At 37.1% G+C, this 21,957-nt stretch overlaps 1 protein-coding gene across 1 annotated transcript in view; it reads right to left on the reverse strand.

Annotated features, from left to right (window-relative positions):
* Positions 1 to 21,957, reverse strand: part of ARHGEF38 (Rho guanine nucleotide exchange factor 38) — a 168,507-nt gene that overhangs the window by 119,559 nt on the left and 26,991 nt on the right. Inside the window, exon 2 of the mRNA XM_077142641.1 lies at positions 4,236 to 4,423. Within this exon, the coding sequence (XP_076998756.1) occupies positions 4,236 to 4,423 (188 nt within the window). The remainder of the gene's footprint in view (positions 1 to 4,235; positions 4,424 to 21,957) is intronic.

Raw genomic sequence — 21,957 nt, forward strand, 5'->3', positions numbered from 1 at the left:
AGTTATCAGTCAAGGACTGGGTGTAGACATTAATTTGTACACTGATTCACTCCCACAAGCTCACTCAGACAGACTTGGTGTTTTCTCAGTTTTCCACTTCCTTCTTCCAATATCTACTTCCATAAAATGACTAGTTTCCTCTGGGAACGGTCTAAGTTTGATTTCTCATAGAGAAAAGACAGTGGATCAGATGACTTCCCAGAGTCTCTTCCGGTCTAACCTGCACATGTTAAATATTTACTTACGTTACACAGGTTTAGTTAAGCACGGTTTTCAGATTGTTCCAGAGGCCACATGATAACTTGTTTTTTGTTTATCTATACATTTTGACACTAACTTGATGACAGTTGGATTGTGTGCCGAGAACATGGTATGTAAATGGCTTAGAAGGAAGTGAGGATGTGAAGAAGCTAATAAAAAAAATTGGCAAAGTTAAAGAGCTGAAGGTATTGGGGCATCAATTATTTACCTCAACACTCATATAAATGTTTATGAGTTATGTTAATCCCTGAGCATTTATTTACTTAATCGAATGTTAAGATTATTGAACTGGGGAGAAGGTGGCTCCGACATGAGAACTCTGAGAAATCTTAAAAGAGTTCTTTTAGGTTTAGTATGTGACTGCGTGATTGTGAAAACCTTGTGTCTGATGCTCCTTTTATCTACAGTATGGACAGATGAGTAAAACATATGGGTTAAAAATAAATAAATAATAGGGGGAGCAAATGTTAAAATAAATTTAGTAGATTGAAATGAAAGGGAGTGGTAAGGGGTACAGAAAAAATAGAGGAAACAAAGGTTAAAATATATTGGGTAGATGGAAATACTAGCAGTCAATGAGAGGGAAGGGTAAGGGGTATGATATGTATGACTTTTTTTCTTTTTATTTCTTTTTCTGAATTGATGCAAATGTTCTAAGAAATGATCATGGTGTTAAATGTACAACTATGTGATGACATTGTGAGTTCTTGACTATATGCCAAGAATTGAATGATCACATGGTAAGAATGTTTGTGTTTGTATGTTGTTATGTTTAAAAAAAATTAAAAAATTAAAAAAAAGAACTCTAGTATAACAGAACAAATAGGCCACTACACTGAAATCAAATTCCACAGCAAGGAAGACAGAGAACATTGAAAGAAGACCTAAACAAAGTACCAGATGTGGAAAACAACAGGCTATAAACTATGCAGAATAGAATAACATAGGGAATATGAGTTAGACTTATGAGGTTGTAATTCAAAGCATTGAGGGCAAAAGTTAAACATGCCAAATAAACTATGTGCTATCATAATGAAAATGTTTTATTTGACCTAGTCTGAGACACACTAGTTATGAGAATTGCTTCTGAGGGTTGCATAAGAAGCAAAAAACAAAAAACAAAACAAAAACAAAAGCCAAAAAAAAAAATTAAGGAACATAATATAAGATTACAGCACAGCAATGGCGTTCATATCAGTGGGGACAGATTAACTCACCTGTGTAGAAAATGGCTTAAAATTACCAACATTTTCATACGGATAAAGTACTGATTCCATTTGACACAACTATGGATTATGAATTCAAAGGAAGCCGTTTTCTTAGATACTTTATTTTTTTTTTTTTTTTTTTTTTTTTTTTTTTTTGGGAGGAAGGGAAGGAAAGACAGAGAGAAGGAAGGAAGGAAGGAAGAAAGGGAAACATCTTTAGACATTTTCTTGTTTTATTGTATTTTGTTTGTTTGTTTGTTTTTTACATGGGCTGGGGCCGGGAATCGAACCGAGGTCCTCCGGCATGGCAGGCAAGCACTTTGCCCGCTGAGCCACCGCGGCCCGCCCGATACTTTATTTTTTTATTGATTATTAACTCATAACGGGGGCAGATTTTTGGTAAATTGTGCTTATGCTTCTTGAAACATGTTTTAGTCATCTATGCCTTTATCCATATTACATATTTTATATCTAATTTTAAAAGATAAAAACAGAATAAAGATGCAGAACACAGACAACTCCTTTAGGGCAAGAAAGATTTTTTTTATTTTGTTTTTATTCTAAGGTGGAAGAGAATGGTGACTGATGAGAATGGTCGAATAGAGTAGGGTAAAATGAATAAGGCAGGAGATGGGGTGGGGTGGTGCAGGGTTGGGGTAGAGTGGGAGAGTAGGGGACTGTCCAGAATGAAATGCTTGTGGAAGCCAGAAGGGATAGACTAGACTCTAGTGCATATATAGAGGGGTTATCCTTAATTAGAAGAAGAAGAAACCATTCATTCTTCCAACAGTGAGGAGACCGATTATATGAGTAGAGATGCAGGTAGGTTGGTGAATTTTGTGTTGGGGGCACATGCATCTTCTTATTGTATCTATTTCCCTCCATGTAATGGTGAGTTAGGATGTTAACTTTGAGTAAGGGGAGAAGAGGGAGTGGTTTTTGAAGTCTGAGGAGTACAGAAGATGTGACATCATCCCTCCAGAGCTTATTACTGGGGACCCCATTTGAGGAAAATGGTTGTGAATTTAAAGAGATTGGTTCAGTTGCATGGATGAAGTTGTGGAACAGGCAGAAAATTGAACTTAACCACAGTAGGGTTTTTCCAAGGGGAGTAATTAGAGAGAGAAATAGATAAGGGAATTGAAGTCATATCCAAGGAGTGATTCTAATGAATAGCCCATGGCAGCTAACCAGGAGTGGGCCTGATGAAAGCCAGCAGGCAGTGCCGTCAATGCCTGGCCGATCCTCGTGGCATCAAAAACCTGCCAGAGAAAAGGTACCAAAGGGCAAGGACTGAAAAGAGTGGAGGTGGTGGTTAGAGGATGGTAAGCTTGAAATTTTGATTTGAAAAGGCTGAGTTTATTGATGATGACAAGTTCTAGCTTTGACCCTGGCATGGCTGTGATGAGGTTAAGGAAAAATCACTGATATGAGAACATCAAGAAACTGAGTGAGAGTCCCAGATGTTGGCTGGAAATGATGTCAGAATTAGGGGGAGCGAAGGAGAAAGCTATAGAGTTATTGAGCCAGGTTCTAAATTTTGATTATAAATAGGAGTGATTAGTAGTACCAAAAGGAAGTGTAGCTGGTCGTACAGTTTGATGCCATGTGCATTTAAAAATCCATGTTTTAATACCATTTTAATTAGTATGTAAATGAAAATTTTATTAGTAACCATTAATATCTGCCAGACTACAGGCTACCTCAGATGCAGCTAGCTTAAATGAAATGAAAAAAAGAAAGACCAAATTAATTCTGTATACTTAGTAATAGAAATAGAGAGCAAATTTTTATCATGACCATGAATATTATTACTACTTTTACAGAATTAGTATGTAATTTTTAGACTTTCAGGAAGTTGCCTGTTTACTTCGTGACTTAGAAGATGTGAACCATGGTTTTCAGAAGGATAAAGGATAAAATTAGAATGCCATTAAAGTACTTGAAACAAGGTTTGGCACAAAGTAAGTGCTCAAAAAAAAAAAAAGCTGTAAGGCGTATAAAGATGTCTTCCCTATGAAAAAAAATTCCAAGACTACTTTGCCATCCCTTTTTATACATTGTCTTAAATGAAAAAATAAATTTATATCAGCGGTCACCTTCCTTGACACTGAGTTCCCTTAATTTGTAGACCAGATGTTTGTCCTATTATTTCTGGGGAAAGTCTTGTGTTAAAATTTTAAACTCTGGTGTGCAAGGATAGCTGAGTGGTAGAAATCTTCCCTCCCGTGCCAGTGACCCAGGTTCAATTCCCAGAGCCTGCCCATGCCAAAATAAATAAATAAATAAATTTACCTTACATTTGGGTTCATTTCTATGTTTAATTTTATTTAACTAAATAGTCATAAGTTAAATTATGCTCTAACTTTTTCTCTTCTAAATCCTTGCTCATCATTGAGTCAAATTAAGTGACTTGTTCCTGGACTGCTGAAAACCTGTTGCTCAAATTGTTACCAGTTATACTGAGAATCTAAGAAAGAATACTAAGAAACTTCAAAGTGGCAAAACTGGGAGTTTCCTTATTCCCATATGTTTCCTTGGCCAAATAGAGGGACTCTGAAGTTTCCTCCATTGACTCAAGAGATATTTGAGCAATGACGCCTCCTGCAGAACCCAAGCCTGGGGACTCGAGAGAAGGGCACGTTGCTCCATCTCTCTTTGGCACTTTGGTGCTTCATTTTCACACTGCTGGTGAAGCTACTTAGGACACAGAGGATAAAACAACAACAGTTGAGGGGAAAACAACCACCTCAAAGTTGCATTTACCTGTTTGTTTCTCAGAGGCTGAACTACTTCGCTAACGCACAGCTGTAAATCGTTGAGATAGTCCTTTTCTGTCTGTATCAGCTCCTTGATGATTTTCGACCGCTTTGCCATCATTCTCCTCATCTGATGCTCTTCCCCCTGGGCTGAGGTCTCAGCAGCAGAAGACCCAGTCTGTGGAGTCATCTTTTCTGTTAAAAGAAAACATCTATGCATGAGGCTTTCTGCTGAGGTTTTCTTTCATTACAAACAATGCCAGCACAGGATTACTGTTAGAAAGGAGAAACACTCTGGGTATCTTCCCTGTGTGCTCTTAGGAAATGATGCGCAGTAGTTCCTGGGAAGTTTGGAATCCTATGAAATTATGAGCAAGAGTGGAGGAGAGGATGGATAACTCCTAACAACTCAGTTGAATGATTCCTGGCATGATCTGTGCTTAAAATATCCCCTTGCTACTATCTGAGGCAGCTGGGTGGAGAATGTATAAAAAATACAGCTCACAATTCCTGGTCACATTTGCTTTTAAATCAAGGGAAACTATTTAATTAGTAAGTGAAACACCTTGCAGTTGTGTTTGTCCCTAATGTAAATAATCCCTCCCATTCTCAGGGGATAGTACCCAATTCATATGATTGAGATTTTTCAGTTAATCGGAACCCATGAGGAGCAAGGCAGTGGCGCGTTAAATTTCAACTAAGATTTTTCATGGTTTATTTTCCATATTAAGCATATCTTGTTATTTCAAAATACTGATCTGCCAAATGGAAACTTCTAATTTAAAAAATCAAACCACTGAAGACATGTTGAGATAAATAGGAAGCCTCAAACATAGCCAAGGTCTTATATGAAGTCTGAAGGTGAGAAAGCTAAATATTCTAAAGCAAGACCTTCCCACAGCAATGTAAAGTTTTGGAAGCCAGAAACCAAACCAAAGACCATGAAATCAGGTCAACGATGCATATCAGAACCATGTGTGCACACGTGTGAAGCAAAATGGATTTGTTCAAGCTTAAAGTCATTGCAAACTTAATTTTCACCTTTATCACTGCAGTTTTAGAAGTAATTTTATTTCATTTAAAGATAATATGATCCTAGTAACTGATATGTGAGACATCTTCAATGCTGATAATACTTCCTGAGGATGTCGAGCTTTACGAAAGGGCCTATAAAGAGAGTGTACCAGGAAAAAAAATGCACTTGGCCATGCATGTGTATGGAAAACAAGAGAGGGTATTCCCTAGGCGACTGGATATAAGAACTAAGACAATTAGGGAAATGTTATAGTGTAGGAATTAATGGTTTGACATAGAGTTTTCCCAAGAATGCAAAGAGATACTTCAAAATGTAAGGAGAATCCCTACTCTCCTTTCCCACTAACTTCAGGAGTTGAGGCTGAGGCCGAAAAGCCAGACATGTGTGGGGTTTGGGCTGAATGGGTAATTCCAACATTAGTTTGGAAGTTGCACTAGATCGATCTTTGGACAATCCTGACTTTCAGGTAAATATGTTTCTGGATCATCTGGCTGGTAGCATTCTTTCCTTTATTTGGAATGAAGATAGATTTGACAAACGGCATCTAAGCATGTGGTTTCACAAAGTTTGGGCCATTCAATATCAAAAAAGATAATCTAATTTACATAAGGAGAGAGAATGAATGCATGTGATATTCTGTAATGTTCATATCTTGATCTATGCGGTGCTTGTTAATTTGTGATAGTTTTACTGGAAAGTAGACAGAGCCAGCCTCCCAGTGCCCCAAATGAGAAAAGAAAAGTTATAATTGCTTGTTGTTACCATCAACTATTTTGGGTATAAAAGAGTGAAGCATGTCACCTTCCATGGGGGACGCAGTGACCAGTTTGTGTACAGAACTTGACCTTGGTGGGTCTCCTCTGGGCAACTCCTTCTAAAAGGGTGGGGGCTGGGGACAGAGGACACAAGGGGAGTCATGTGAGTTCTGTACTCCTGGGATGTATGAAAGAGTTGACAGAATGAAACCATACTAAGAGAAAGCTGAGAAGCCAGTACAAATAGCACCTGATTATTACTTAGCATTTTATTAAAAATAAAAAGGACACTGTTGAAAAACTCTTCTGCCTGATGTCAGTTTTTCCAGGCTCAGAACCTTTTGCACTTGGCCTTATAAAAGTAATATATTTGGCGTGCAACGGTGGCTCAGTGGGAAGAATTCTCACCTGCCGAGCTGGAGGCTAGGGTTTGATTCCTAGAGCCTGCCCATGCAAACAAAGCAGAAAAACAAACAAACAAACTATATATATATATATATACATACACACACATGTATTTGGGGCCTAGCAAAATAAAGGGAGTCTTCCCTGATCTTTGGCAAAGAAATCTTCCTACAACACATTCTAAATTCCAGGACTCAATTGCAATATCAATTTAACTTTTAGATTTTCCAGTTGCTGCATCTTAAAATGTACATCAGATTTTGATTTTTTAATACTGTTCACAGCTTATTCAAAAACTATTTGGGGGCAAAGATGGCCGAAATAAAGCATTAGTCAATATACTCAACTTTGGAAACTTCTCCCTTGAGGTATAAAAACTTTCTGCAGGAACTGAGTTAGGCAACCTTATGAGATATCTCTGTTTGCTTTTTTGACTCAAGTTTATTGTAACAACAAAGATCTGACTTGCATCATTTTATGGTCAGGTCTCTAAACATCTTCTGTGTTTGTCTTACTTAAATCAACAAACTCTCTACAATGCATTGTGGGCATGACTTTTGTTTTTTTAAGATTCTTCTCTGCCTTTAAAACTTTAATATTTTAGTTATATTAAGTTTTTAATACAGAAGTGTAACACGTGAATATTACCAACACATATCACTAAAATCGGCAGTCAGCTAAAACAATCCTTCATTTCTGGATAAAGCAAGAGAGAAGCTAACTATATAGAAAAGAAGGAAAAATAGAGCTTTGGGAATAAATATTTTCCAGCAGTTAGCATAAACTAAAATGCTCTGTCAACAACAGAAGTGAAACTGAGGTTAATAGGACATTAAGATTGTTTATACCCAAATGTGCCACTGTATATGAAAACCACACCATGCAACTGACTTCCTTCACCCGTTGGTATTTATTTCATGCACAAGCTTCACTTTTCCAGCAGTTATGATGAACTTTCACTATTCTAGCCACAAGTTTCAATACTAACATATGTGGAGATTCTTGGCAAAGGAAGAGTATATGAAGGGCATGTACTGTGGTTTACAGAGAAGGGAATCAGACTTAAGGTTAGCTCTGCTACTCTCAGCAGTGGAAATGTGGTCCTGAGTCATTTATCCTCACACAGCCTCACTTTCCTCATCTGTAAAATTTGAATGAAAACAAGTTATCATGAAGACTGAATTACATGAGCAGTACTATGTGGAAGTGCCTTGTCATCTTTAAAATGATGCAAGTGTTCAGTATTATTTCTACAGCCATGGATATGATAGAGGTCGTTTCCCTAAACTTTCAAACTTCTCTACATGTAAGGTAAACAGTTAATTTCATTACTTTATGGTTGTTGATTGTTAGGGAGAAAGCATACCTCATAAGTGGCCGGACAACTATGTTCAGATGAGAGAGGAAGAGAAACAAAAATAGGGGGCAATACTCTAGGAGGAAGTCAGAATGAGCTGGGATTTGAAATCCTGAGTTGCTTGCCTGAGTAGGATATGTGCATGGGACTATCTTGATCTTTGAGAGAAGAAAAAGCACCCAAAGGTATGGGGTGGGTGGAAGAGGACTGATAGCTGGGGTTTGGCTTAGGACTAGTCATAACTTCTGAATGCTGTGTTGTTGTGGTTACTATTGCTACTGCTGTTTTGGGGGTGGTTTTTAAGACTGTTGTCTGAGGCCTTTGTCTTCTGTTAAGGGATCTCTGCCATTTAAAAAGGAAAATCACAACAGCATAGATAAGTTTAAGGTTGATGTCTAAAAGCCTATTAGGAAACTTAGGCTAAAAGTAGGCTGCCAAGAATAACTCCTGCCTACTTGAGCCTCAGCCATTGTTTGACAGATGAATCTCTGCTAATTTCCTATTGCGAGTCTGCATTTGCATCTCTGAAGAGACTTCTCGATTTTGAAAACTCTCTGGACTTTAGTGGTCCCATGTCCTGATTTACCTTTTCACTATTGGCCTGTTTTCTCCTGGCTTCTATAGACTATTGTTCTTTGTTGTGATCAGAAAAACAGCCCCCACAGATGTCTACACTATAATCCCTCAGAATCTGTGGGTATGTTCATTTGCACAGCAAAGGGGGCTTTGCAGATATGATTAAGGCTACCGATCTTGAGATGGGTGATTAACCTGGATTATCCGGGTGGGCCCCATCTAATCATGCGAGTCCTTAAGAATTAAACAGGAAACCAAGACAAGAACACAAGAGAGATGCAGCCTGAGAGGACTTGAGCTGCCATTGGTTTTAAAGATGGAGAAAGGGATCTAAGAGCCCAGGTATGCAGGCAGCCTCTAGAAACTGAGACTAGCCTTGGGATGACAGCTCAAGGATACAGGGAACTCACTCCTACAATGGCAAGAAACTAAATTTTGCCAAGAATCTGAATGAGCCAGGAATGGGTTCTCCCCTAGAGTCTCCAGAAAGGAACATAACTTACCTTGATTTCAACCCTGGAAGACTTAAGTAGAGACGCAGCCAGACCTAGCTGATTTCTGATCTACAGAAACTGTGCGATAACGCACTTGTCTTGTTTCAAGCCACACATGTTCTGGTGATTTGAAGACTGATATCCCCATATATGTTAGTCCCTAAAAGATCAATCAGGATTCCCATGCTTGGACTGCCATTTTCAAGAATATTGAGCTACTTGCTTATAAAATTCTTTCCAACAGTGCTCCACAATGAATCTTCCTGAACTGTTTGTCCAAGCATTGCTTGTCCCGTGAGAGCTTGATATTCACTTCTGAAATAGGCATGAAGAGAGTTGGATTTTTTTTTTATTTCAGCATAGTTTTTTGCCTTTATTCAATATTTTGGTTTCAGTACAGGCCATAGAAACCTCACTTGGAAGATAAGGGTAGAGTTGGAAAAAGTTTCAATTAGTTAATGATTAACAGTTATCTGGATATTCCTTGTGCTCTTATTCATTATCATCTTGAATTCAATTAAATAGTTTCTGAAAGCAGCCATGCAATGGTTCAAGTGGCAGTTCTGGTTGTTGGCAGTAGCTCTAAAGGACACATTAGCAACAACAATGAAAAGAAGAAATAAATGACAATCCAAATATAGTTCACAAATCATGTCAAAGCAATTCCAACATGCCTGACTAGAGATCCAGAGATATGTAAAAAATGCCAGCTAAAATATTTTTAAAAGGATTTTAAATGAATGAACGAGGCTTCCAAATGTGTAAGACATTCTCTAAGGCCAGGAATAAACTTTGAATGCAGTCCAGGGAAACCATATATCTTGGCAACCTCTACAGACATGGTGGGCTAATAAATCAAGAACTTTGTGCATCTGTGGTGAAGATACAAGGCCTTTGAGGACTGGATTAGAACAATGTCTCTGAGCATCCAACAACTTGATTAGAGAACAGCATAAAGCCAGAAGTCAGGAAGGGACACACCTCAGGAAAAGGTGAACTCAGAAAAATTATGCTCCAAAGGGAGAGATATCAGTAAAATGACTGGTTCCAGGCTCAGCTCTGGATTGTTACAGATAAAAAAAGTCCCCTCATATTTCAACTCTCATATAGGTTTGAAACTTAAATTAATTCAACATTTAACAAATAATTAACAGGCCTATTATAGGCCACAAACTTCTGTAGAAGCTGGGGATACAACAGATAAAAAATATTTTTAAAACTCCCCAAGTTTTCCTCCAGTTCCTTACTTGCATACCTATAATAAAACTTACCTTCTCACCAAGAAAAAGACAATAACAACTCCCTTTCCTTATAGAGCTTTAATGCTATTGTGGGAAGAATAAATACATGAAGTAAGTTATTTAGTATAATAAAGGTGATAAATGCTATGGAGAAAACAAAGCAATAAGGGTTTCCAGGGAGAGTGCAAAATATGTGCAATTTTGTATAAAATGGCAGGAAGTTCTCATGGATGATGACAACTGAGCAAAGACTTGAGGGAGCTGGGGAAGAGAGCTGTGCAGCTCTGGGGATGTAGTTTTCAGCAAACAACCAGCCAGTGGAAAAGCCTCATGGTGAGACTGTGCACAGCCTGAAGAAGGTCAATGCTGCAGAAGAGGAGTGGAGAGAGGAGGAAAGATCAGCAAACTGGAGGAGGGGCAGTTTGGAGGAGATCATGGGGCTCTGGAGGTATTTAAACAGATTTAAATTTCTTAGTGTTATTGCAGAAAGTGTAAAAATATTGATTAATGTAGGTATTTTTTAATTATGAATGCATGTTAAAATTTCAAGGCCAACCATAAAATCATGGAAATAAGACTTGAGTTTTCAAAACCAGTATGGTTTTGAAATGGAATTTTCAAAACCATTTTCTACCAGAGGCAAAAGTAGAAAGAGAAAAAAGTAACAAAAGACAAATGGGAAAAACAGAAAGAGAGGAACAAATAGATGATGCAAAATCAGGTAGTAGATCAAAATATACGAGTAATTATTATAATAAATCTACTTACTGAATTACCAAACTGGATTAAAAAAAAAAAGCAACTAAATGCTGTTTATAAGAGATAGAACATAAGCAAATGTTTGAAAGCATAAGAATAAAAAAAAATACACTGAAAAAATACTAATTAAAGGAACTAATTAAATGTATCAGAAAAAAAGAGTTTAAGGTAAAAAGAACAATTAAAGTAAAAGGGAACATTAAATACTGATAAAATATGCAAGTCATCAGGAAGATATGAAAATTCTGATTTCATATGTCCTGAATAATAAGACTTCAAAATTGTGGGAAGCAAAAATTGAAAGATTTGTAAGTAGAATTTGACAAATCACCCATAATAGCAAGTAGTTGAAGCATAACTGATAGAGCATGTTGGGGAAAAATTAAGTAAGGATAGAAAAGACTGCCTTGAATAATTACTGATAACTCCTTTTAAGGATTTATTAACCTTTAGAAAATATTTATAAAAACATGCAATATTCTAGACCATAAAATTTCAAAGAATCAGTACACAAGAACCCTTATATCTAACTACAATTGAGTTAAGTTAAAAATTAATAACAAAATAAAAGATAACTCATTCACTTAAAAACTTCATAAATTCATGGATCATAGAAGAAATCACAATAGAAAACAAATGATATTTATTCTGAAAAATAAGAAAATTATCACATTAAAGCATGTGGAACATAGCTAAAGCATTGCTTATAAGAAATGTATAATATTAAGATCTGTGTAACATAACATATGCATATGTAAGAGAAGATTCAGACAGAAAATTAATGATTTAAGAATATAACTAAAGAAGTTAGAAAAGAAAAGTACAATAAATCAAATGGATGTGGAAGAAAGGAAATTAAGAATAGAATTTAATGAAATTGAAAACAAAGCTAGAAGAAAGAAGACTGACAAAGACAAACTTTAGTTCTGTGAGAAGACTAGTAAAATTACTAAATCTTTGTCAAGGCTAATCAAAGAAAAAAGCACAAATACACTGTTTTTAAGAATTAAAAGGGGTAATGATTCTATATGCAATAGAAAATAAAAAGATAATGAGGAAATACAAAAGATTTGAAAGCATAAAATGAACACAATCCTTCAAAATCACAATATATTAAAATTGACAAAAAATAACTGAGTAGTTATAAAACCATTAAGAAATTAGATCAATAATTTAAGTTACCTCTACAGTCACCACATACACACAACTTTACTGGTATAAGTGGTTTAACAAGCAGAGTTCTTCCAACCACTCAAGATAAGTCCACTTTTACATAAATTCTTCCAGAGAATAGGAAAAAGGTGAATTCTCCACAACTCTAACTTTGAGGCAAAAGTAACTTACATATCAAAACCATACAAGGACAATATTAAAAGGAAAATCACAGGCTAATTTCATGCATGCAACTAGCTGCAAAAATCATAAGCACATCAACAAATGAAATCCAAAGCTGTATTAAAAAATATGTATCATGACTCAGTCGGTTTATCTCAGGAATACAGGACTAGTTTAATATTAGAAAATCTTTTCATCTCATTTATAAAATAAATGAGCAAAACTGCAAAACCAACCCAATATATGTAGAAATGCATTTAATAAAATTCTATATTCATTCATAATTTAAAACAAATTTTAAAAAGCTCTAAAACAAATAAAACAAACAAAAATCTTAGAAAAGTAGATGTAGAAGGGAATTTCTTTAACTGGAATAAGGATATCTACCAAAAGCAAGCATGTTATTTAAGAGTAAAACCTTTCTTTTTATAAGTTTTTCTTTAAAATCAAGAACAAAAAAGTAGGCCATTGCAGTCACTTAGAGTCATCAGCGTACTGAAGTGCCTGGCCAGAACTGGAAGACAAAAAGTTTATAAAACTTAAAATTGTTAGAGTAGAGGAAAAAATCAGTTAATGTTTGTATGTGATATGATTGCTGTCTACATACTATATCCAAAGAAATCTACAGGAAAATTATTAGAAATAATAAGCAGGTGTAGCAAGGTCCCTGGCTATAAATCTGATTGATCTCTATATATGCAAGCAACAACTAGAAAATGAAATTGTGAAAAAGATACTATTTCTGATAATAGAAAATAAGATTCCTAGGAATATATCAATAACAGATGCAAGATCTTTAGGGAAAAAATTTAAAACATTTTGAAAGACATTAACACACCCTAAAAATATAGACAGCTATATCATATCTATAGATGAAGAGATAATACATCTTAGAAACATCAATTTTCTTCTAATTGTTCTCTGAAATCAACTTAATTTTGATCAAAATCAAAAGCAGTGTTTTTCTTTGTAAAAATTCAATAAGCTGATTTGTTTATCAGGCATACACATTATTATAACACGTATATGAAAGAGCAAAGAGCCAAAAAAAAAAAAAAAAAAAAGGCCTAGATACTCCCAAAGAACAGTGAAGTAAGGTAACTTCCCTTGCCAGACAAGCCTTATTATATAACTAGAATAAATAATACAGGGTGGTGGTGGTGCAGAGAGAAGTAAATAGACCAGTAGATGCTAGAGAACACAAAAAACAGATCTGCAAATATATTTAGTAGTTTGCTCTAATAGAGAAGTGGCATTGCAGAAGAGAGGGCAAAAACTGAGTATTCCATAATGATACTGATGATCAGTTATTCACATGAAAAAAATTAGATTCTTATTTCACATCATACACAACCATCAGCTCTAAGTGGATTAAATATTTAAATCGAAATTATAAAAATGCTAATTTTTTTAGAAGAAAGATAGGAGAGTATCTTGATTACCTTAGTCAGGAAAATATTTCTTAAGCAAGGCACCAAAAGAATAAACCATAAAGGAAAAAATTGATACATTCCACTGCCTTAAAAATTAAGAAATTCTCTTAGACATGACACTAAAAGCATGATCTCTGCAATGGTTTGGAGCTGTATGTATCTCACAAAAACAAGTTCATGAACTTATTCCATTCCTGTAGGTGTGAACCCATTGTAAGTAGGACATTTTGATGGTAAAGTAAGTCTTAATCCTATTAAGACTCATCCTATTTCTAGAGTCCTTTATAAGCAGAGTGAAATTCAAATAGAGAGAAGGAAAGCCACAGAGGGAGTAGCCAGAAGCCAAATATCAGTGGAACCTTGAAGAGAATGGAGAGAACAGGAGATGCCATCACATTCCTTGCCGTGTGATAAGCTAGGGACCAAGGATCACTGAGAGCCCCAAACACCACAGTATGTAGGGAAAAGTCTTGCCTTGATGATGCCTCGATTTGGACTTTCTCTTAACCTTAAAACTGTGAGCCATTGAGCAGCCCTGGAAACTAAAATAGTATCTAAAGAAAAAAAAAATCAATGAATTAGATTTCATAAAAATTAAAAACTTTTGCTCCAAAGAAGGCCCTGTTAAAAAGATCAAAAGACATGTCTTAAAACTTCAACTTCTGTGTGAGACCAAAGGGAGAGATGCTTATTTGGTGCAAAATTTATATTTTGGGTAGGGTGTTATCTTATTTAATTTGTTTGGTCAGTTTATTTGAACACCATAATTACATAATTACATTGAATAAATTGTGAGATCTTGTTGGTTTATACAGGTTAGTGTGATGCCCCAATATTTCCAGAGTAATTTGGGCATACAATAAAAATTCCCCTTGGGGAACTGGGGAGAAACAAGGAAATACTCAACATCTCCATCTATGGAATTCCTGATATTCTTGCAAGCAGTGGGGACAATTAATTTAGTAGGCCAAGCCCTCAACCCTGTGAAACTTATTGCTGAAAAGGTGAGAGTAAGCCTACTTATGATTGTGCCTAGGACTTGTCCCTGGAGAGTCTCTTTTGTAGCTCAGATGTGGCCTCTCTCTCCAAGCCAATTTGGCAGGTGAACTCAAGGACGTCTCCCTATGCAGGATATGGCTCCCAGTGCTGCAAATGTGCCTGACAACATGGGACAGGACTCCTGCGATGACCCAGGACTTGGCATCATGGGCTTCAGAAAGCCTTCTTGACCAAAAGCGGGAAGAGACAAAATAAAGTTTCAGTGGCTGAGAGATTTCAGAGTTGAGAGATTATCCTGGAGATTATTCTTATGCTTTATATAGGTCTCCCTTTTTAGGTTATGGTGCATTGGAGTGTCTAGAGGGAAGTACGTGAAACTGTTCTGGCAGTCTTGATTCTTGAAAACGATTGTATAACTACATAGCTTTTACAATGTGATCATAAGATTGTGAAAACCTTGGCTATGATGCTCCTTTTATGCAGGGTATGTTAAAATGAGTAAATAAATTTAAAAAAATAAACAGATAAATAATGGGGGCGGGGTTGCTTGTTTGAAAGGATTATGTGCTCTAGAAACACTATCTTTTAATCCTGATCCATCTTGTGGACGCAGCCCCCTATTCAGTACTGTACATTGCAAACTTGATTAGATTATCTCCGTGGAGATGTGACATGCCCAATTGTGGGTATAACACTTTGATTAGAGGGAGATGTGCCTCCACACATTCCAGGTGGGTCTTGATTACTTTACCAGAATCCTTTAAAAGAGGAAGCATTTTGGAGAAAGCTTGAGAGCAAAGAGCCATGAGATCCACAAGATGAGAACCACAGAGCCCACATAGCCAGAGGCCTTTGTAAATGAAGGAACAAGCCTCCCAGGGAGCTTCATGAAACAAGAAGCCTGGAGAGACAACTAGCAGATGCCGCCATGCTTACCATGTGCCTTTCCAGTTGAGAGAGAAACCCTGAACTTCAGTGGCCTTTCTTGAGTGAAGGTAACCTCTTGTTGGCACCTTAATTTGGATATTTTTCTTGCTTTAATTGGGACATTTTCACAGCCTTAAAACTATAAACTTGCAACTTAATAAATTCCCATTCTAGTTCTGCTATATTGAATTCTGGCAACTTGCAAACTAGAACAGGGGTAAGGGATAAAAAAGAATTGGGTAGATTTAAATACTAGTGGGTGAGAGGAAAAGGTAAAGGGTATGGGACATATGAGTTTTTTCTTTTCTCTTTTTATTCCTTTTTCTGGAGTGATGCAAATGTTCATGGTGATGAATACACAACTATGTGACAATATTGTGAATCACTGACTGTATATTGTGAATGGACTGTATGTGTTTGAAGATTTTTCAATAAAAATATTTTTTTTTTAAAAAAAGGATTAAACAACAAGCTACAGCCTGGGAGAAAGTGCTGCAAACCTCGTATATTCATTTCCTATTATTGCTGTATCAAATCCCCACCAATGTGCTAGCTTAAACAAGAGAAATATATTCTTTCACAGTTCTGAAGGCTAGAAGTCTGAAATCATGGTGCTAGCAAGGCATATTCACTCTGGAAGCCTTTGGGCATAATTTGTTGTCTTTCTCTTTCAGCTCTGACAGCTTTAAACATTCCTTGGCTTGTGTTTTCGTCACACCAATTTCTATCTCCATCTTCACAACACCTTCTCTTCTGTCTGTCTAATCTCTTTCTGCCTTTCTCTAAAAGGATGCTTAAGATGACATCTAGGGTCCACCCGTTAATCCAGGATTATATCCTCATCTCAAGATGCTTACCTTAACCACACCTGTGAAGACCCTTTTCTCAAATAGGATAACACTTAGAAGTTCCATGGCTTAGAATGTAAGCATATCTTTGGAGCTGCCATTTAGCCCATTAAGGTACATTTGTGACAAGAGACTTGAAACTAGAATGTGTGAAGAGCTTTCAAAACTTAACAGTGGAAAAACAATAATATATTAGAAAATCGACAAAAGATGTAAACAGACATTTTACCAAAGAAAACATAAGGATGACAAATAGCACAATAAAATATGTACAACATAATTAGCCCTGAAGGGAATGCAAACTAAACCATGATTAGATATGATTACACACTTATTAGAATGGATAAAAGGGAAAACAGTGGTAACACCAAATGCTGGCAAGAATGCAGAAAAAGTAATTCATATATTGCTGGTAGGAATGTACAATGATACAGCCGCTCTGTGCTGGAAAATAGTTTGGCAGTTTCTTATAAAATTAAGAATAGTACTTAATTAAAAAGTTAAACATAGTATTACCATATGACCTAGCAATTTCAATCCTATATGTATAACCCAAAATATTGAAAACAAGTACTCAAATACTTGTACACAAATGTTCAAAACAGCACTATTCACAAACAGCCAAATGGCATAAAAAAAAATCTATCAATAATGGATAGACAAACAAAATGTGGTATATACATACAATGAAATACTATTCAGGCTTAAAAAAAAAATGAAGTCCTAGTCTATGCTACAACATAGATGACCCTACAAAATACTATGCTATGTGAAAGAATCTATACTCAAAAGATCACATACCTATGATTCCATTTATATTAAATATCCAGAATAAGTAAATCTAGAGAAGCAGGAAGTATATTGGTGGTTGCCAGCAACAGAGGGAAGAGAGGAATGGGGAGTGACTATTTAATGGATACAGGTTTTCTTTGGGAATGATGAAGATGTTTGAAACCTGATAGACATGGTGGATGCATAACATCATGACTTTATTAAATGTTACTAAACTGTACATGTTAAAATGGTTCATTTTATGTGTACTATGTCACCTCAAAAAGCAAACTAAACTAAACTGAAATAAATACAGCACTTGCCATATGACCCAACAATCACATACTTGGACATGTATCCCAGATAAATAAAGACTTATGTCCACACAAAACCTACACACAAATTTTCAAAGCAGCTTTATTTGTAACAACCCAAATCTGGAAACAATCCAATGCCCTTCAATGAATGACTGATTAAACTGTTGTTCATCCAGAGGAACAGCAACTTGGATGGATCTCAAGGACATTATACTGAGTGTCTTTATATTGTATGAATCCACTTACACAACATTCTCAAAATAACAAGACTGTGTGACCCAACCTGTCTGGTGGTGGTCTGAGGAACTTGCTATCCCAGAACTTGCCCTAGTGTAGAAGGTAGTTCACAGAGCTCTCCTAAGAATACCTCAAGGAGAGCAGTCAAGTTTTGCTGCCTGGGGCAAAGGATTGCTGGCTGTAGGATTTACCGGCCTAGGATCATAAGATAACTATTTCCTAGGAAAAAAGGGACATTTGGAACCATGTAAATGGGGAAATTCATAGGGTTAAATGCACATACCCAATACAAATTACAAATTAGGATAAGGGAGATCCAAAACTTTAGCTTGAAGCTGTGGCTAAGCCCTGAAGAAGAGCATTTGCACAGGCCAATGTCTGAAGATTGGGAAAGTTGTTTCTTTTTTTCTTTCAGCTCCTAGCATTCAAGGAAAGCTCTGCCATTATGCTAGCTGGATATAAGCTTATGGAACAGACTCCTCAGAGTGTAAAATCCAGCCATAACAATTAAAATATCAAAATTTCCAGGTTTAAACAAAAGGTTACAAAACTTACAAAGAAATAGGAAGTGATGGCCCAGGCAAAGGAGAAGAGTAAAGCATTAGAAACCATCAATGAAGAGGGCCAGACTTCTAAAAACTGGTCCTAAATATGCTCAGAGTGTTAAAGGAAAACATTGACAAAGGACTTAAAGAAATCAAGAAAATGATAATGAACACAAAGAGAATATCAACAGAGAGACAGAGATTATGAAAATGTACAAAACAGAACTAAGCCTTCAGCTACAGACATTAAATATTCCCTAGATGGGTTCAGCAGCAGATTGGAGCTGACAGAGGAGAGAATCAGAGAATTTGAAGTTAAAACAATTGAAATCATTCAGTCAGGAAGTAGAAAGAAGAATGAAGAAAAATGAACAGAGCCTGAGAAGCCCATGAGACACCATCAAGGGGACCAAATAAATGCATTGTGGAGCCCCAAAAGAAGAAGAAAGAGAGAGATAGAGAGAGGATATTCAAAGAAATACAGCTTAAAAACTCCCTAAATTTAATGAAAGACATGAATACACATCCAAGATCCTCAAACAGTATACACCCAAATAGACTTACACCATGGCATACTATAATCACCTGTTGAATGCTGAAGATAAAGAGAGAATTCTGAAAACTGCAAGAGAGAGGCAACATGTCACCTACAAGGGAACTTCAGTAAGACTGTCTCGATTTCTCATCGGAAACCATGGAGGCAAGAAGTCAGTTGGATGACATATTTAAAGTGCTGAAACCAAAAAATATGTTAACCAAGAATTCTGTATCTGGCAAAAACCTTTTTCAAAAATGAAGGCGAAATTAAGACATTTCCAGATAACCAATATCTGAGGGAATTTGTCACCATTAGACCAACCCTACATGAGATGCTGAAGAGAGTCCTACAGATTAAAAGCAAAGGACAGTAGACACCATATTGAACCTGCATAATTAAATAAAGGTCTCTGATGAGGATAACAACATGTGTAAATATAAATGCCAGTACTATTTTATTTTTGATTAGTAACTCTACTTTTTACATCCTTCAGGATCTAAAAGGTAAAGCATAAAATGTAATGATAAATCAGTGGTTTTGGATTCATTGTGCATAAGCATACATTTGTGAAAAAGGACATAAAGGTGGTGGGAAAGAGAGGCTTAGGAACATAGTTTGTTATGCTATTGAAGTTAAATTAGAATAAAAGCAAACGAGATTGTTGTAGATTTAGAATGTTAAGTTTAAGCCCTGCAGCAACTACAGAGAAAATATCACAGAATATGTAAGCTCATAGAAACATAACTAAAAGTACAGGTTGACAGAGGTGAGGAAGAGGGGAAATGAGAGTTAACCCATTAATGCATTATGGGTATAGAGTTTCTGTTTAGGGATGTGGGGAGGTATTAGTAACATTGTGAATGTGATTTATCCCACTGAATGATATGCTCAAGATCGGTTGAAATGGAAAAGTCTGTGTTGTGTATATGTTCCCACAATTTTAAAAAAGTGAGAGCAACTAAAGGGACAATGACAATAAAATGTAATATATGACCCTGGATGGGATCTAGCAAAGGAGGAGAGAGGGCTCGAAGGAACATTATTGGGATATGTGGGAAAACTGGAATGCAGAGTACAAGCTTTATATCAATGTTAAATTTCCTGAACTTGACAACTGCACTTGAGGGGGTTACAGAAGTGAATATCTGGGAAATGTACTTGGCAGTATTATGTGCTCAAGGAGCATGATGTATACAAAATACTTTCTCAAGTGTTCAGATAATGGATTGATGAGAGAGAAGGAGAAACAGAGAGAAAGAGTGAGAGAGATACGAGATCGAATGATATGATGAATGTGGAAAAATGTTAAAATTGGTGGATTTGGGTATCTAAAAGAGGTGGAGGTAGGGGTATGCTGGGGTTTTCTTAACTGCCCTGTAATTTTGTAAGTATTTCAAAATAAAAGATCTGGAGCTTACATATTGATGTGGTTATGTCTTAAAAATATAATGATGAGGGACTTCCTGGAAGATGGCGGCTTAGTAAGACGCGCGGATCTTAGTTTCTTCTCCAGGACACCTACTAGGGGAGTAGAAACGATACAGAAAGCGCCCAAAGCCACAACAGAGATAAAAAAGACAGCGTACCCCATCCTGGAACGGCTGGCTGGCTGAGAGAAGCAGCTCGGGTGAGATCGCCGAGGCGCGCGGGCCTTACCGGGCGGGGTGGCAAGCGGCCGGAGTTACTCCCTTCCCCCTTCCCGGGCCGGCTGGGAGAATTGGAGAGGTGGTCCCCTGAAACCAAGGCGACTGGCGCCCACACCACGCGCAGCCCCCGGACCAACTGAGAGAATTGGATCGGAAACCCCCAGGCCGCGGAGAACGGTGACCCCGTGACTCCCGGGGAACGTGCACTCTCTCGGGCGGGCCGCTGCCGCTGGCGCCCTCCCGCCACGCGTGTTGCCCAGGGCCGACTAGGAAATTCGGACGGGCTCTTTCCCTGGCTGCGGCGACCAGCAACCCTCCCTGCGTTCGGACCGCGGGCCGGCTCAAGCCGCTTCGGCTAGCGAACCCCCAGGACGGCGAGAGTTTTCCAAAGTTTAAGGTCCCACAGCACCTTTTACAGGTGGGACCCGCAGACAAACGTGTGCCACGAGCGACACCTACTGGGCAGGATAAGAAAAACAGAACCCAGAGATTTCACAGAAAAATATTACAACCTTGCTGGGTCCAACACCAAGAGAAATCTGAATAAATGCCCAGACGCCAGCAGCAGAAGATAACTGTCCACGCTCAAAAGATTGAGAATATGGCTCAGTCAAAGGAACAAACCAATAGCTCAAATGAGACACAAGAGCTGAGACAACTAATGCTGAATATACGAACAGAAATGGAAAACCTCTTCAAAAATGAAATCGATAAATTGAGGGAGGACATGAAGAGGACATGGGCTGAACATAAAGAAGAAATAGAAAAACTGAAAAAACAAATCGCAGAACTTATGGAAGTGAAGGATAAAGTAGCAAACATAGAAAAAATAATGGATAGCTACAATGATAGATTTAAAGAGACAGAAGATAGAATTAGTGATTTGGAGGATGGAACATCTGAATTCCAAAAAGAAACAGAAACTATCGGGAAAAGAATGGAAAAATTTGAACAGGGTATCAGGGAACTCAAGGACAATATGAACCGCACAAATATACGTGTTGTGGGTGTCCCAGAAGGAGAAGAGAAGGGAAAAGGAGGAGAAAAACTAATGGAAGAAATTATCACTGAAAATTTCCCAACTCTTATGAAAGACCTAAAACTACAGATCCAAGAAGTGCAGCGCACCCCAAAGAGATTAGACCCAAATAGGCATTCTCCAAGACACTTACTAGTTAGAATGTCAGAGGTCAAAGAGAAAGAGAAGATCTTGAAAGCAGCAAGAGAAAAACAATCCATTACATACAAGGGAAACCCAATAAGACTTTGTGTAGATTTCTCAGCAGAAACCATGGAAGCTAGAAGACAGTGGGATGATATATTTAAAATACTAAAAGAGAAAAACTGCCAACCAAGACTCCTATATCCAGCAAAATTATCCTTCAAAAATGAGGGAGAAATTAAAACATTCTCAGACAAAAAGTCACTGAAAGAATTTGTGACCAAGAGACCAGCTCTGCAAGAAATACTAAAGGGAGCACTAGAGTCAGATACAAAAAGACAGAAGAGA

This window comes from Tamandua tetradactyla, chromosome 24 (assembly GCF_023851605.1).
Source record: "Tamandua tetradactyla isolate mTamTet1 chromosome 24, mTamTet1.pri, whole genome shotgun sequence".
Taxonomy (NCBI): Eukaryota; Metazoa; Chordata; class Mammalia; order Pilosa; family Myrmecophagidae; genus Tamandua; species Tamandua tetradactyla.